The 15000-nt window shown below is 37.8% G+C and overlaps 1 protein-coding gene across 2 annotated transcripts in view; it reads right to left on the bottom strand.

The window, feature by feature from the left end:
* The window catches only part of LOC138039054 (recQ-like DNA helicase BLM), a 112783-nt gene that overhangs the window by 28482 nt on the left and 69301 nt on the right, over positions 1-15000 (bottom strand). For both annotated transcript variants that reach the window (XM_068885215.1, XM_068885216.1), the window contains 3 exons: positions 11996-12078; positions 10716-11273; positions 8195-8463 (listed from right to left, as the gene is read on the bottom strand). In XM_068885215.1, the coding sequence (XP_068741316.1) occupies positions 8195-8463; positions 10716-11273; positions 11996-12078 (910 nt within the window). The remainder of the gene's footprint in view (positions 1-8194; positions 8464-10715; positions 11274-11995; positions 12079-15000) is intronic.

The raw sequence follows: 15000 nt of genomic DNA, 5'->3' as shown, positions 1-15000 counted from the left end.
CAACAGCGTATCGAATAAAACCTTTTTTTGGGCAAGGTGAATGACTTTCAACATATATGTTTACTTGCGATAACTGTTTTGTTCTACTTAGGGTAGCAGGGGTGATAGCACTCGCCTCCCACCAATGTGGCCCGGGTTCAATTCCCAGACTCGGCATCATGTGGGTTGAGTTTGTTGGTTCTCTACTCTGCTCCGAGAGGTTTTTCTCCAGGTACTCCAGTTTTCCCCTCTCCACAAAAACCAATATTTCACTTGATTTGATTGGAGTTAATTTCTCTAGTGTCCCAAATTAGTGATTTTGTGCTAAATACATTGATGCTTACTTGTTGCTCAATATCAATAAATGAACATAACTTCACTCGGGGAGAAAAACGGCTTTTACTTCGTGTAGAAGACGCACATGACGTAACAAAAGCTTTAGGGGTCTTTAGGGATTTAGAATTCTGATTAGGTATTGTTTCACGATTTTTGTTCTATTGTTCTACGTCATGTGTGTCTTCTACACAAAGTAAAAGCCAGAAAAAATCAAGATACAGTTGAGCGCTCAGTGGCTGCACAACCAGCGCTCTCTGATTTATAATATTTTTTTGCTACTTATTTTAAATTTGCTGCTGTGAAACAGTACTGTTGGGCTATCAGGAATGGTAACTACCTATTCGAGATGTTTTCTTACAAGAATTGGGGCTGTTATCGAATACCAAGCTTAAATCTACCTTATGGCGTAATTTATGCAACATTGGCATATCTCGAGTAAAGCCTATGCATAGTGGTTGTAGAGCTGGTCAACGTAAACAACGACAACTACAAATTACTCGCTTAAATGAAGAATCAATTTCAAGATCATTATCGTCACCAAATGGAACTTTTTTGACATCTAAAAACTTTGATGACTGGAAGTCTGCAAATTTGCAGTCCTCTTCATTAAATATTCCTATATTCTACAACAACTTCTTTGAGGAGGATAAACAACGGATTCCAGTAAGGATTACTACACATCTCCATAACTATCATGGGACTACTCCTATTGTTCAAGAAAAATACTTTTCTATGTCTGCTGGTCCTCTTCTACAGTAGATTCCAAGCGCAAATCTTTGGATCTCTGTCTATTAAACGCAAGATCAGTTAGAAACAAAACTTTAGCTATAAGTGATTTCACTACTGATCTCAACATTGATATCATGGCTCTGACTGAAACTTGGTTGAACTCAGATGATGAAGCTTTTATAACTGAACTTTGCCCTGAAGGATTTAAATTTATTCATGCTCCAAGGAATAACAACAAATGTGGCGGAGGTGTGGGCGTTCTTTTCAAGAATAATCTCCAAATGAAAAAGAAATTATGTGACTCATTTTCATCATTTGAATGTATGGACATTCTGTTACTGAACTTGATAAACGTTAGGATTTTTGTTACATATCGTCCTCCTCCTTCACAAGTTAATGGTTTGACAGTTTCTTTATTTTTTGCAGAATTTTCTCAATTTTTGGAGCACATTGTTATTCTTCCTGAAACCATTCTCATTCTTCGAGATTTCAACTGCAGATGATGTTAACGGTAAGAGGTTTCTTGATCTTCTTCTGTCTTTTAACCTTAAACAGCACATTCTCTGTCCTACGTACATGTATAATTAACAATTATTCCATGAGCGCGCGTTGGATATGAGATGGTAAATAGCCAACGAGGCGCGTAGCGCCGAGTTGGCTATAACCACTCTCATATCCAACAAGCGCGAATGGAATAATTGTTTTATTAAATTCCTTAAACTCCAAAAGTTTAGAAGTACGAAATACGAGCGAAAAAAGCGAGAAAATCCTAGCGAAATCGAAAAAAGTTGATGAAGATGCGATGTTGTGTAATACCTCGTGGTCAGACAACGCAGGCTCATCACAAAAACATTTCTTACCTTTTCGCGTATCTCTAAGTTCGAAAGTGATCTAAACTTTCCACAAAAACGTTTTTCTTTTGCTTTATACTGAAAGGAATTTCGCTTTCTGGCGTAAACGTTTTTAGTTTAGCAACGCTAAGCGCAATCATTTACCATATAAGGTCAAACTAAGGTATATGAGCTGATAACCGAGATTGAGTGAACCAATCAGAGCACGAGAATTGCATTATCCGAGGTTGAGAATTTAATAATGGTCATTACACCCTTGATCTTATGATCACTCACTCTGACGACTTGTTTGTATCTGATGTAGTCATCTCTGATCATTCTCCTGTTCTCTGCCATCTCAATCTTGTTAAGCTTCTTAGTAAGACGAAATTTGTCAATTTTAGAAATCTGAAATCTATCTGCCCTTGATTCTTTCAAGCGTGATATCAGTGTCTCTCTCGCTTGTGTTGATAATTCTGATATATCTAAGCTGGTTTCACACTATCATGAGGTGCTTGCCTGTACACTCAACACGCATGTTCCACCGAAGTGTAGAGCTGTTACGCTTCGTGTTAAAAAAGCACCTTGGTACACGCTTGAAATTGACCTTCAGAAGAAAGTTAGGTGAAGGTACGAACGTCGATGGAGGTCCAATGGACTTCCTTCTGACAAGCAGAAATTTTCTAAGCAATGTGCTGTGGTAAACAAGATGCTGTTTTTATCTAAACAGCAGTATTTTAACAGTGTAGTTGCTGATAATGAGAATGACCCAACACTCTCTTTTCAAAACTGTTTCTAGTTTGCTCTAACCTAAACAGAACCCACAGTATCCTCCTGGTTCCGATGATACTTGCCTGGCTAATTCTTTTATTCAGTTTTTCACTGATAAAATAAAGGGCATTAGACATGGTTTTCAGCTGTTCCTGACACAGTTCTATCGCAATTAGATATTATCACCTGCTCATCTGATTTTTGTTGCTTTAAGGCAGTGAGCGAAGATGATGTTTTAGGCCTAATAGGGTCGTCAGTGAAATTGTGCAGTCTTGATCCAATTCCTGCCTCTCTTTTGTTAAACTGTCTGGATTCTTTTTTACCTACTTTGGTGAGAATTAACACCTTTCTCTGTCTAAAGGTGTTTCCTGATTCTCTTAAAGTGGCCAAACTCACTCCTATTCTTAAAAAAGGTAATGCTGATCATGAAGTTGTTATCTTGCTGAACATGATCTTCATGATTTGTTTCAGTCGGCGTATAAAGCTATGCACAGCACTGAAACGGCTTTGGTACGTATCTACAACGACATCCTTCAATCTGTTCTTGCTGGCAACTGTCTCATTGTGATTTTCCTTGATATGTCAGCTGCATTTGATACAGTTGTTCATGATGTCTTACTTGATAGACTTGCTAATCGTTTTGGTGTCTGGATGTTGTTCTAAGCTGGTTTAGTTCGTACCTCAAGAATAGAAAGCAATTCGTTGGTATCAATGAGTCTTCCGCGTGCCTTGTCAACCTTGATGTTGGAGTGCCACAGGGCTCAGTACTAGGGCCTCTTCTTTACTTCCTCTATACTTCTCCACTAGCTGACGTTGTTAAGCGTCATAATGTCAGTTATCATTTTTACGCTGATGATTCTCAGTTGTATTTGTCGTAACCAACAGCTTGTACAATCAAGACAGTCTTTGGAGCAATGTCTCACTGACATTTCATAGTGGATACTTGCTAATGGTTTGAAGCTAAATCATGATAAGACAGAGCTGATGTGCATCCACTCTAGGTTTCTTAGTCGCCTTCCATTAGATGAGATTGTAGTTTGTGGTGAAACTGTTGTCCTTTGTATTTCTGCTGTTAATTTGGGAGTAGTTTTCGATGAATGCATGACTGGGGAACTTCAAGTCAGCAAGATTTGCAAGTCGTCTTACTTTCACTTAAGAAATCTGTCTTCTCTTTGGAAATATCTTTCTACTAATGCTGCTCACACTATTGTTCGATCACGCTTTCATTTCTTCCAGACTCGATTACTGTAATGGTCTTCTTTATGGGCTCCCTAAATATCTTGTTGACAGGCTACAGCACGTTCAGAATTCTGCTGCTCATGTTTTTACTTTTACAGGGAAGTTGGATCACATCACCTCTGTGTTGATTGATCTTCATTGGCTTCCTGTATACTATAGTGTTATCTTCAAGTTACTTCTGCTCACTTATAAGGCCTTAAATGGTCTGGCTCCTTGCTATCTGTCTGATCTTCTTTCCTATCGTTCCTCTTGCTACTCTCTTTGAACCTAGAGCTAAGCTCACCACTTATGGTTTTCGGTCCTTTTCATTCGCTGCTCCGAGACTTTGGAATAGGTTACCTTTGAATACTCGTTCTTGCTCCTCAGCTGCTAGTTTTAAAAACAGACTAAAAACGTTTCTCTTTACATTATTTCTTGATAATAGGAAATTTAATTAGTTATTTGATTTTTCTTTTAAATCTTTTTTTTTTTATCGACTTATTTGATATTTCTTTCATCATTTGATTTTATCATTATCATTTTAATAATTGTTGTTTGAAATAATAATAATATTTGATAGATCGTTTACAGAATTAATAATATTTATTGTTTAATAACATTCCATAGAATTTAATGTTTTTAAATCGTTTTATTGTAAATTACTGTAAATTGTAAAGCGCCATGGACAACGATACATGGATATGAGCACTATATAAATAAAGTTTTTATTATTATTTATAAGTAGTGACTTATTGAAGCATTTGACTAAAAAGTTTAGCGATAAAAAATTTTGATTTAAAAACATTAAAAAAAAAAAGGTTTGACGACGTTTCGTTTACATAACGTCATTCTCAAGTCAAAATGAATAAGAATTAAAGAAGTATATGTATGATAAGTAAACAATAGGAACTAATGTACAAAAGAAAATATATATGAGAATAAGAATAAAATACAATAGAAAACAATAAAAATTAAGTAAAAAGTTTTGCATTAATGGAGTCACTTTGTACATTGAGAGAAGGTTTAAGTTTCCTGATGAACAGCATTTCGAAAACAAGACAGTTAAATTTGCTGCTGCACTTCTTAAGCACGTGAAATTGGCTGCTTTTCAATCCCAGGAGACTATCATGATGTTCCCTGAAGTGGTTTCCAATTAATGAGTGTTTATGTTCAACGAAGCGTTGGTGAAGGTGTCGGGTTGACACAAGGTGTGTTGTTGACTTGAGAATGACGATATGTAAACGTCGAAACGTCATCAAACCTTTTTTTAAAATGTTTTTAAATCAAAATTTATTATTATTATTATCGCTTTCCTGTTTTATTGTACAGACCACTCAGTTGGAAAATCGTAATTTGTGTTCCATTGTTTTTGGCTAATTATATCAGGAATTTTAAAATAGCTCCGACAGTATACACAGGTTTTCAAATAGAAGTTCCTTTAAAGTGATTTTCATAACTGAAACTGATAGTTGATAACAGTGGTAATTCGTGTCGTCCGTTCATGCTCTTAAATATCAGTAGTATTTCATACATCGTTACTGACAACTACCAATGGTCATTTTCTCAGGAAATTTGGCAATATTTTACAGAAGACTTTACGAACTAGCGATGTTTTCTTGAGAAGGCACAATTATGTAAACAAAACAGCGACGGCAAGGATGAATCTCTAGTTGATCACTTGCGCCATTTCGACATGAAAGCGATAAATGCGCCAACGGCAACGGATCATAGACTTTCGATGCCATTGAAGGTTAACAAGAATTTGTGAAATTTCCAGTTGTTACCGGAAGACTGAAGAGTTGAGTACAAATAAATACAAATAGCAAGACAACAGAGATAACAGATCCACTTAAGGTGTTCGATTCTTTCTCTGTCTTTATTGAACCCATAAGTTACCAGATAATTTTCCATTTGGTTTCAGTGTTGTACATAACACCACACTTGGCTTGGCAAAATATCAGAAATACAGCTCACTTTGACTTCAGCTCGAGGGGCTGCCCGTCTTGTTTATCCAATTGCCTTTCCATTATTGAGTTCCATAAGGGTATATTTTGTTCAAAGATGCACTAAAACGCCATTTGCATTACAATGACTTTCGATGCCACTGTAGATTAATTAAATGTTCTCCTGTGTGCACAAGAGAAATCTACGCATTACCCCAGCCCCATCAAACCTAACAAAATACGCACGGAAGACTCTATCTTAGAAGGGGAGTGACAGGCAAGACTTTTATCGTCACGGAAAAAAAAGTTAAAATTAAAAAAAAAGCGGAGAAATCTTACGCATTTTCCAACTGGTATTGCCATACTGACAACCCAGTAATAAATAAAGCTAGCCATATCGCCGGTGCTGACAAAGTGTGGGGAAATCCCATGCAAAAAACACTATCAAGTTACTGCACTACCACATGTACCCAATGCATTCCTACTTTTAAAAACATCCTGTATCTCCTCAATCCCCCCCCCCTCCCCCGAGCCACAAATCCTGTATTCCTACATTTTTTTTAACCTAAATATCTCGTATCCTGATCGCTTCTCGGCTTTTTGGCTGAGATTAGTTTTTTGGCCAAGGGCTAAGGTCGAGTACCATTGTACTAGGTATAGTACTTTTTCAGTGCCATAAGAGGCAGGCACAGAACAGTTTCGGCTGTTTGTTCTCTCGAGAAGCGATCACTAGGGTTTTTGGGTTTAGTTTTTTATAGTTTTTTGTTCAACTCGAGGGTAGATTCATGACGAACTTTTGTAGTTTCTGAGAACTATTTACTACTTGTAGCTTTTTTTGAGTTTTGAATTGACGACAGAGAGAGTTTTGGCGATTTCAACCTGCACTGGACTACTGGATTTAAGCTTTTTTCTTAACAAGATTTTAAGTTATTGTGGAACGTTTGGTACCAAGTTACCCTAATACTGAAATCAAGATTATGGAATTGTAAAATTAGAACTTTGGACTGGACTGTAGAGCATGCAATTACGGAATTTCAGATTTTTGAATTTGATTCCCGCCTCATGAAAAACAACGACAAATTTGTTTTCTTCGGTCGAAAGACTGAGAATCAGACCCAGTCCTCTAAAAAACTTAAGTTACAAACCAAACATTCAACAAGAGTTCTCTGACATGCACGTCCAGCATGAAGAAACAGATAAAGACAGAATCTTTTCTTATAAAAAATTACTCATACCCAGTAACACAATTTTGAAATGGCAGTCTTCCCATCTCTTCCCTTTGCTTGAAATAACGCCTTGTTGGTTCGAAACAATCAATATAACTGGCAAGGAGTCTGGTGTAAATTCTCAAAGATGACTTGTAGTTTTGAAAGAATGTAAGACGTCATAAAATACCACACTTCAAAATTCCTTACATGACGTATGTTAAAAGTTGATGTCAACCAATGAGTTTTGTTTTGTTTCTTGTTTCGTATTTCTTATACCATGAAACAACTTCGTAACTGTAAAGATCATAGAAGCTGTTGAGATGGGATAATACTTCAAAATGCCTTAGCAATTAGGTAAGTGATTCACAACGAATCAACACCGATCAATTTGCATTTCATCGAAAGCAGCTACCTCTGAAACGCTTGCAGAACACAATTTTCTTTGCACGACGACCCCGGAACTGGAAAAATGAGCAATGTTGGCATCGTTGTCATCACCTTTCCCTTCAATTTGCACATCAGAATTTGGGAACGCATGTACGGTAGAAGACGAGGTACTTGAAAAACACAATCTTCTTTGCAAGGATACAGTTGGTGATTACACATTTTGTTGCAAAGATCGCGATTTTCCCCAACTTTGTTAGGGGGAAGGTGTTTGGTGTCGAGTGTTCCAATGATTAACGACTGGGTTTGTACCTTACAATGGAGGTTAACGTGGGGGAATATATAAAAAGAAATGGCTTTGAAAAGATTCCTCCACACCAGCCTCCATTGCAAGCTAGTTCCAGTGCAATACTGAGAATACAAATGTGGTCAATTCAACCACTAACTGATTTGTAACTTGCACATGTAGTATCCTTGCAAAAAGGATCAAAACAACCCGTGGCGTTTCTAAAACGAGAGTAAGGGTAAGGATATACAAAAAGTATCCTAAACATGCATAAAAGCTAACCTTAGGCCTAATTAGGCCTAAACAAAAGTCTTTAGGCCTTAAAGGTTAGCTTTTATGTATGTTTAGGATACTTTCTGTATTCGTATCCCCACCCTTACCCTCGTTTTAGAAACGCCGAAACAACCCAAGCCCCTTAGGGTTTTCAATACAAGTAAGACTGCATATCCCGATAAAGAATGAATTATTTCATAGTGCTTCAGAAAGTATAAACAAACAGCAAGAGCCCACCTTGAGTGACTGAAGTCTTTGCACTTGATCTTGAATGAGGGATCTCAAGGGCGAAATTACAAACGTAACCCCAGTACCCATTAATCCAGTCAACTGAAAACAAAGGCTCTTTCCTCCTCCAGTCGGCATTAATATGAAACAGTCATGCTTCATCATGGCAGCATTTATGGCTTCCAACTGATTTGTCCTCAATGAACGGATATTGAACACATTTTTCAGTATTTTCCACATTTCTCTATGATATGGCATGTCTCTTCGTTTCAAGTCATCTGCAAAACGGCAAAAACGTTTGTGAGATTATTCGTCTTTGTGAAACTTGGTGTACAACGTTTTCGGGTTTGCAGAGCCTAAACAAAATTCAACTCCAGCCATATGGAAGGTAGACTGTGAATTGTATGACAAATGCTACCAACAAGAGTACAGAATAATTTTAAAGCTATGTACTGTATCACAAGACAATTCAAAATACACGTTCCAACTACCGCCTGTATATGGAAATTAAGGTGGCTCAAATCAGTTTCAACGCTTGAAAGAAACGTTCTTATTAGAACGATTGACACTGCACACCGCGCACTGGTGGCTCAGTTGGTTGAGCATCGGGCTGTCATGCAGGAGGTCGTGAGTTCAGCTCTGGCAGGACCAATACTCAGGGTCTTAAAATAACTGAGGAGAATGTGCTGCCTTTAGATTTTCAAGTCTTCTCGGATAAGGACTGTAAACCGGAGGTCCCGTCTCATAACCCTTGTTGGAAATTAAATAGTATGGGACGTTAAAGAACCCACTCACTAATCGATAAGAGTAGGGGACGTAGTCCCCGGTGTTGTGGTCTGACCTTATCTGGACGGGGGCATCTTTCACTTCCTAAAATAAACTTGCAAACTGTGTAATAAGCAGTCTGGCTAAAGTCCCCCGAAAAACATTGTAAATTAGTCCTGAAAAGCCCCGAGGGGAGAGACTAATAGCTTCACTCACTCACTCAGTCACTGCAACACTTTACCACTTAACAGCAATGTTATGGTACCATATCAAAAACCCATCATTGCTGAAAAAGATTTTTGTGACATAAAAAGTTACCATGGCAACAAGAAAGCCCTGCAAAAACACCCCATATTTTGGCTTTAGCTGCTCATATCTCAAAAATGAACTCGGTGACTGCCATTTTTTATTTCGGAAATATACTATGGAGCGGATTCAGAGCCACCTTAAATAATTGAAAATTTTAAGGTAGCTCTAAATCTGCTCCGTAGATTGTTTATAAACTTTGCAGAAAGTTTCATTCTTGCCTGCTGATTATATTTCCGAAATAAAAAATTGGGCTCAGAGTTCATTTTTCAGATATGAGCAACTAAAGCCAAAATATAGGGTGTTTTTGCAAGGCGTTCGTGATGCAATGGTAACTTGTTACGTCACGAAAATGACTGCATCTTGTTCAGCAATAATTGATGTTTTACATGGTACCATAACATTGCTGTTACATGATATAATGTTGTAGTGTCAATCCCTGTAATAACAAGGTATCCTGAAAGTGTTCAAACTGGTTTGAGCCACCTGAACCTGATGTGTCTATGTCACACTTTGCGCACGCACATTTTTGAGACACGGACGGCAATCCGAAGAGAAAATTGCACTTGCAAGGACAGTGGTGTCTTCCAGATTTTTATACTAATCATCTCTAATGGGGAAAAGGGAAAACAGGTTAATTTCGGTTGCTGTCTGCGTCTCAAAAGCACACGTGCTTAAGCTCCCTATTACTTTTTTCGAAGAAACGAAGTATAGGACCCGGCGCTGACTCTTCTTTTTTTTCTTGGGGGGGGGGGGGGGAAGGATTTTCCTGCGAATGTGTAACATTTCTGTCTGGTAGAGAGACTTGTCAGAGAAGGTAGCCCAGTAGGGATTCTAACTCGGTATCTTTGCACCGAGACAATTGCGATGACCACTAGACCATGTGACAAACTAAAGGGAAAATATTTATTAACGATTTGTGTGTGTGACCAGAAACACACTTTTGAGTTTTCGCTGCATACAATGCAATAAATAGAGTTATCGTGTGACTCGGTAAAACATCTTATTGGCCTAATTACATAATTTTATTATTCTCCCAGTATTGTTTAGAAAAGGTATGAAGTATTTTTTAACTTGTAAAGCATATGTTCACTGGTTTTGATTTGAATCAATGCCATTAACAGCAATTTTAAATGTGACCAACTACCGGGTATTCAGGCTATGATTGCACTAGGTCACGGAATATGGACTTTGGACCATGGAATTCAACTGGATACTGACCAAGATATTGTAACAAAAAAACACACTGAAATTCTGTGAAAGTGAAAGGAAGTTGGCTAAAAATCCTTTGAACAAAGTGTAATCTGAGATAATTTCAGATTTGATTTTTTGGTTTTGTTTACACTTTGTTGTCAATGTTGTGAAGTCATTCTTTACATCTTGCAATCTTTACATGCTTCCTTGAGCCCTCAATCTTGTAACACAACTAAAATTAATAACCAATTAAAGCAACACTTACTGTCATTGCCATTGTTGGGAATGGAATTATCTCTTTGAAAAGAAAAGCTTGAGTTACATGCAGAACTGCTGGTTTGCGTGGTAGGTGTTCCTTGAAATGACAAGCCATTTTCCGTCTGTTGGTTACAAGATAATGGTTGCACATTGTTTAAGCTGCTACTAGAAGAAATAACATGCATAGATACAGATGCCTTTTTTCCAATGTTGCTGTCAAAAGTGGAAGTGTTCGCCCATTCATCATCATCACTGCTGTCAATTAATTCAGTGAGCAACAGAGAATTCTTACTGTCATTGATCACGCTTGTACAGGCTCGAGAAACCTCAGAAACTGAAGAGCTGAGAACCTTGGTAATCTGAGGGACGCTGATCACTTTTGATTGTCTTTTGTTCATTTCCACTGAAGAAAAGCCATCACTCCCATAGATTCCATGTTTGAATAATGAACTTGTTGCATTGTCTTTTTCTAAAACACTTCCCACACAATGTATATTATTCAGGGATAATGTGGATGGTTGTTTGCTGCAACTTGTCTGGTTTGAAACTGTAAGACCAACTGAAACTGCAAGAACCAACTATGAATATGTGTACTGGCACTTATATTTGACAACAGCATTTAAATAACATATGTTTGACAAAGCAAATTCCTCTAAGACTAGTAAGGATGTACCTATGGGTACACGTTTTGTTGTCATTTGTTTGTCACCTTGGAATGTGAAAATTATTTGAGGCCAATAATTGTTACGTGTTTAGGTCACTTACACATACCGGTTAGTAGTTTATAGTTTTTCCCTTTTTCCTTTATTGGACCTTCACTGTTTTTCCCAACCTTTAAACACCAGAGGCTGCATTGGTTTGGAGAATACATTTATCTCTCCAGTTTTCCCCAAGGAGGCTTTTTTGAACTGGCAAAATGCTGACAAGAGTTGTTTACCACGTGTTTACACTTTGGGAAAAAAATATCTGCGACCATTCCCATCAATCAATAGTATCATGAACCATGCAAAGGAATTAAAAGTTTAGCAGAAAGCGATTTTGTTGGCCATTTCACAAGTAAAAGGTTTTCATCAGTACCTTTAAACTTTAAAAGGCACAGTATGCTCCGAAATATAAACCGTGACTCTCATGACTGTCAATTGCATTGTCATAGAGATCTAACCACAAGATAATATTCTGCATTTAATGTTGTCACTTGTTTTGCTACAGCACCTGTGTCCATTTTGGTTACTGCATAGGGGGACCTAGGAACAGAAGGTTAAGGTAGAAGGTTCTTCTTCAACTAACCATTCCTAAGATTGGAACTGGGGCTTTCTCCTCGTTGTTTTAACATGGTTTCGAGCTCGCCAACTTGGGATCTTACTCTTTTCCTATAAAAAATATATGTATTAGGATGTATACGCCATCCAGATAGCATCATTTTACAACTGCCTGTACATTTTAAATGACAATAGTTATTGTGAGTTGTCAAAAACTCACAAAAATTCATTCAATGTTAAACTACACGTAGTTTACATGTAGCTTTGAAGTGACCAGTGACCAGTTTTTCTCACGACAAAATCATAAGCCTCTGTCTTGGTAGACCCTGTAGCTTTCCAGATGCGGTCTATGATTGGAAAACGAACAATTGATACAACAGAAACAATGCACCTATATAGCCCTGATAACAAAAGAAGCTACAGGTCATAAGGACCAATGAAAATAGCAGTCTGGAATAGGTACAGGATTACATGGGAACTGTCTTAGAAGTAGGGTCTCAAGGTCAGGCAAGAGTTGGCCTTTTGGAGTGACTTGAAAACGGCATTGCAGTATGTTTACACAGCAAATGAAAGCAGACGTTTACACAGCTTTGATGCCAATCGAGTACAAGAGATCCATGATGCAACCCGAGGCCTCCAAGAAGCAAAATTGAATAAGAACATTCCTGTGGATTAATGAACCTGCTTTCTTGTCTTAATCTGAAGAACAATGGCCTCAAGACATATCCAAAGGTCGTCTCTGCAAAAATGATAAAGAAGTAAGAAAGACAAAGTGGAAGGTGGCAGTTAGTGATCATGACACGCATTCTAGCATGGACCTGCCATTTAATCCAGAATCGCATGCGAATGTTCAAGACCATGTTTTGTCACAACTAACCAAATTAGTCTGCAATGCAGAAATACGCACTGTATGGAAAAGCCAAAGAGATTGGTATCACCTAGACCTTAATTGAAGCCTTCTTCTTTAACTCATAAAAGGTGTCCTCACAAGGTTCTGACATAAACTTGACTGTATCAAAATCCACCATCTTAAAACTTAGATGTCTGAATACAATAACACTCTCAAGGTAAACGCTTAAATTCACTTCACTTAAATTCGCCTCCTGGACAGGCCTCCAATTTCTGTTATGGTAACTATCCAAAGAGTCTAGAAGTTTTCAAAAGTTACTATTTACAGCTATATTACAATAAGCTCTAATCTTAAACTTGTGACTCACAGATTATTTTGAAATGGATGAGTCACAGTTCCAGAAAATTCTTGAAACAACACATTGCATGACATTGACCTTCGCAAACTTTCCAGATAATTCTGATCCTTGTAACAATATCCTCTGCATTTGTACAGCACAAGTAACAGGCATTAGTTTTAAACAACCTAAGACAGATGTTTTGGATCAAGCACTTTTGGAGATGCTGGCCTATAATTAATGCTGAAATTGAAGAAGGGAAGCTTGTGACATTTGTTAATTTATTTATTTATTATTTTATTTACTGCAATCAGAAACCCATAAGGGTTGAAACGTGTAACGCGCGTTCACAGCTTTCGAATATTCAGTGCTAAGTACCATATTTGAAAACCCCTCGCTCCAATTAAGTTCGCGCGAAAACATTGTTGGTATTGCGTCACGGTGTTCTTGCGAAATGATTGGTTGAATGTTTCTCTCTTGTTGTTCCAAATATGGTACAGTGTACTTAGCAAATTGAATATTCAGAAGCTGTTTTCCCAGCACACAAGGGGCCGTTACACGTTTCAACCCTTATGGGTTTCTGCTGCAATTTAATGGCAGAAAAACGTATATACAGGTATAATAAAGAGAGAGAAAAAAAGTCCATAAGGAGAGTCTGCAAAAGAGTCCCAGACCCCATGTAAAACCAGACCACCAAATACATACTTATAATACAATGGAGATACTTATTCTACAATAATAATAATAATAATAATAATAATCAATCCCCGTGTCCTTGAAATACCAGGTTGGCATTATTTGGCTGGGTACAGCCATGCCTCATGGGCAGGAGGGGCTCTTAAGTCTTGGTCAACAGACCTCCTAGAGATGGTTTCTCAAAAGAAAAAAACTGGTGGTAGTCACACCTTAAAACTCCACCCTCTTATGAGTGAAAATGTCTAATGATAAGTTATCAGACAACGGCATGAATGAGGCCGGAACTACAAGTGAAGGTGTCTCGGCCAGCAGGTACTCAATAAGAAAGAATGGTCGGCTCTCCAAGCTGGAACTAAAGACGATAAGGAGAAGGATACAGCAGGAAGGTGAGGAAACCCATGAGATGGAAAATGCTACGAAGAGTGCTGATATAGACCAAAATGTGGTGGATGAGGTAGAGGGGGGTTTGGAAAATGGGCAAAATGTTGATTTTGTTGTGAATGAGACTGAGGACTTACCACCTGAAGACAGGACAATTATAGACCAAATTAGAAAGATCATCGCTGAGGGTTTAGGAAACAACCATGGTTATTCATTTAAGAAAGTTGGTAAGAAAGTTGATAAGAAGATTGGAAGGAAAAACTAGGAAAGTAAACAAGGCAATCAAGCATGTGGCGACAAAGGACATAACTGAATGAAACAATCTGATCAAAGCTGCTAGTGTATGGGTTGCTAGACAGTTGGGTCTAAAAAAGCCGATGAGAGGTAAGAAAGTGGAACCATGGTGGAAAAGAAGAATCGAGGGAGATCATAAGAGAATAAGGAGGGAAGTGAACATATTGGAGAGGGAAAAACGAGGAGAAATCAAATGAAAACGAACTGTTCAAGAACTGGAAAATAAATACAACATTAAAAGAAAGGGGCTAACATAAATTCCCAGTTCAATTCTTCATAGACCATTTTCTGGTCGCGTCTCAAACATCCGATTTTGTTGGTATTGTGTTATTCTTTGTTCGTATCGTTTGAGTTTTGCACTGTTTGCCAACAACTTTTGTTTAAGTTCTTCAATTACCAATACACCTTATTCCAAAATGGCCGCTGATTTATGCGGATACAAACTGGCCCTCGTTGCCTCTTTTGCGTATGCAAC

This window comes from Montipora capricornis, chromosome 2, assembly GCF_036669925.1.
Source record: "Montipora capricornis isolate CH-2021 chromosome 2, ASM3666992v2, whole genome shotgun sequence".
In the NCBI taxonomy this organism is placed as follows: domain Eukaryota; kingdom Metazoa; phylum Cnidaria; class Anthozoa; order Scleractinia; family Acroporidae; genus Montipora; species Montipora capricornis.
This window is presented reverse-complemented; position numbering and strand designations above follow the sequence as displayed.